The 2,720-nt window shown below is 34.8% G+C and overlaps 1 protein-coding gene across 1 annotated transcript; it reads left to right on the forward strand.

Annotated features, from left to right (window-relative positions):
* The first annotated feature begins 499 nt into the window (after window positions 1-499).
* LOC110288925 (olfactory receptor 5B12-like) lies at window positions 500-1,447 on the forward strand. The gene has a single exon (XM_021155161.1). It carries the CDS (start codon window positions 500-502, stop codon window positions 1,445-1,447), a length of 948 nt encoding a protein of 315 aa, XP_021010820.1.
* Window positions 1,448-2,720: the final 1,273 nt, after the last annotated feature.

Below are 2,720 nucleotides of genomic sequence, written 5' to 3' on the forward strand. Positions count from 1 at the left end.
TGAGTACTCATGAAGCAGCACCTAAATTTACTGCATAACCACAGCTAGTGTGGCAAAGTTGATGGAAGTGTTAGAGATGGCAAACACAACAGATATGGTTTGTTACTAACAAAAAGCAAAGAATAAAAGTACCTATATTGAACTTGTTTCAAAGATTCCAATGCATATATCAGAAAATATATTTGTAAAATTTTTGAAAACAAAATAGTCCTTTGTGTGTTAAGGAAAAAATATCTTCATTTACAAAGAACTGAAATAAGACCTATATTTACAATAGGGATGCGTATTGACAGCAATAAAGTAAGTTTCCATTTGACCCATTACCAGGTAACTCCCTTTAGATCATTTCCACCCAAATTCAGATGAGATCATTTCACATTGTACAGGATGCTGACACATGATTAAGAGAATGTGAACATACTTAAAATCGCTTGCTGATGTCCAAATACAATATTTTTTTTATTTCATCCTAGGAGTTTGTTATAATTGACATATAAAAATGATTCAGAATATTACAGAACTGTCTGAATTTATTCTTGTTGGGTTAACAGATGCACCATTCCTGCAAACTCCTTTATTTATCATCTTTACTCTCATTTATTTGGCAACATTGTTTGGGAATCTTGGTATGATTTTGCTGATTCTGCTGGACACCAGACTCCACACTCCCATGTACTTTTTCCTCAGTAACCTCTCTCTGGTGGACTGTGTTTATGCCTCAGCTGTCACCCCCAAGGTGATGGAAGGGTTTCTCACAGGAAATAAGATAATATCCTACAATGCATGTGCTGCCCAGATGTTCTTCTTTGTAGCCTTTGCTATTACTGAGTGTTTTATCCTGGCCTCAATGGCCTATGACCGTCATACAGCAGTGTGCAACCCCTTGCATTACTCCACTACTATGACAACTATGATATGTGCCCTGCTTCTTGCTGGATCTTACTTAAGTGGACTCTTACAATCTTCCATCCATGTTTCCTTCACATTCCATCTTTCCTTCTGTCGTTCTAATGTAGTCAATCACTTTTTCTGTGATATCCCCCCACTATTAGCTCTTTCTTGCTCCAGTATTCACACAAATGAAATTATACTCTTCATGTTGGCAGGATTCAATNTTGCTTTTTCNCTATTNGTTATATTGNCCTCTTACTTACTAATTTNTNTTGCAATTCTGAGAATGCGCTCTGCTGAGAGCAGGAAGAAGGCCATTTCCACCTGTGCATCCCACCTTACCACTGTTTCCATCTTCTATGGCACAATTATCTTCATGTACTTACAGCCCAGCTCCAATCACTCCATGGACACTGACAAGATGGCATCTGTTTTCTACACCATGGTCATTCCCATGCTGAACCCTCTTGTATATAGCCTGAGAAATAAAGAAGTCAAGAATGCAATCAGGAAGGTTGCTGGAAAAGCATTGTTTTCACTGGGATTAGTCAATTAATTGTAAAGTGTATTGTAGATCAGGGTATATTCTTTATAAGTATTTTCTCTGTATTCCTTTTGATTCTAACAATATACAGCTAATTTTGGTATGTTATGATAGAATTTGGGTGCTTCAATTTAAAAATCTAGACTGTAATCCTAGATAGTAGAATACCCAATACTGCACCACAGTTCATGTGTTAACTGATGTTTTGTAATTATTTCTTTTGAATTGAGACATTGTTTTATTGAGAGATTCGGGAGATTATAAGACTCAAAAAGTAAATAAAATTATAATGCTCAGATGTGTCAAAATTTAAGATTCAGGATGCCAATGAAACTTACTAGGTTCCTGAGCTCAGAATTTTATAAGAGTCACATAGGCTAGTCCATAGAACCATAATAGCACACAAATGCTAGAGAGGAGTCTCTCAAACCACACTTCCTGAAAATTGCTTATTGGGTTATAGCAATTCATATTTTTACTGCGTGGCCACCCATTCTGGATGGACTTTCTAACAATGCATCTCTCTCAGATACACTCATTTTTTGGAGGTAGCTCCTTACCCATACTCATGTAAGTCATAGTCATGACAAAACTCATTGTTTCAACAAGAGAGACTTGCATAAAATTGTTTTATCTGTATTTTGTTGGCATTCTCTCTAGGTTTACTAGACTAGGTAGATAAATAGATCAACAGATACCAGAGTTATAGTGTAATTTCTTACAAGTTTTATTAGTTTCTTTAAAGCTCCAAACAATGTTTTGCAATATTCACTCCCTTTCAATTAACATTCCCTCCATTTATACCCATCTATATTATGCATATTTGTTTTCTCTAATTAAAATCAAATTTATGATTCTCAAATAATCTTTGATGTGTGAGCGTTTATGGAAGTATGGTCAACCTAGCAGTGGCTATAATGTTAAAAAAATAAAACAGCAAACAAAAATCCAAACAATCAAAGAAAAAAGCTTCACTTACACAAAGCAGCTATTAATTAGTAATACCTTTATTGATAGGGGCAAGAGTATATGCACATCTCTTTTCTGAGGATTCTAGTTTGGTTAATAATTTTTTGAATCCCACCTTCATTTTTACTTCATTCCCTTCAGTAAGTTCATCTCGATATTGTAACAATTTTTCAATTCTATGATCGCTTTTTTTTTCCATTTTACTCAGCCATACATTTTTGTTTTCTTGGGCATCACTCAGGTATTTACTACTATTCACATTAAGTTTACTGAGCTAATTGTTCATGTTTTATGCAAATATCTTTAATCTTTTGCT

Source organism: Mus caroli, unplaced genomic scaffold, assembly GCF_900094665.2.
Source record: "Mus caroli unplaced genomic scaffold, CAROLI_EIJ_v1.1 scaffold_6343_1, whole genome shotgun sequence".
In the NCBI taxonomy this organism is placed as follows: Eukaryota; Metazoa; Chordata; class Mammalia; order Rodentia; family Muridae; genus Mus; species Mus caroli.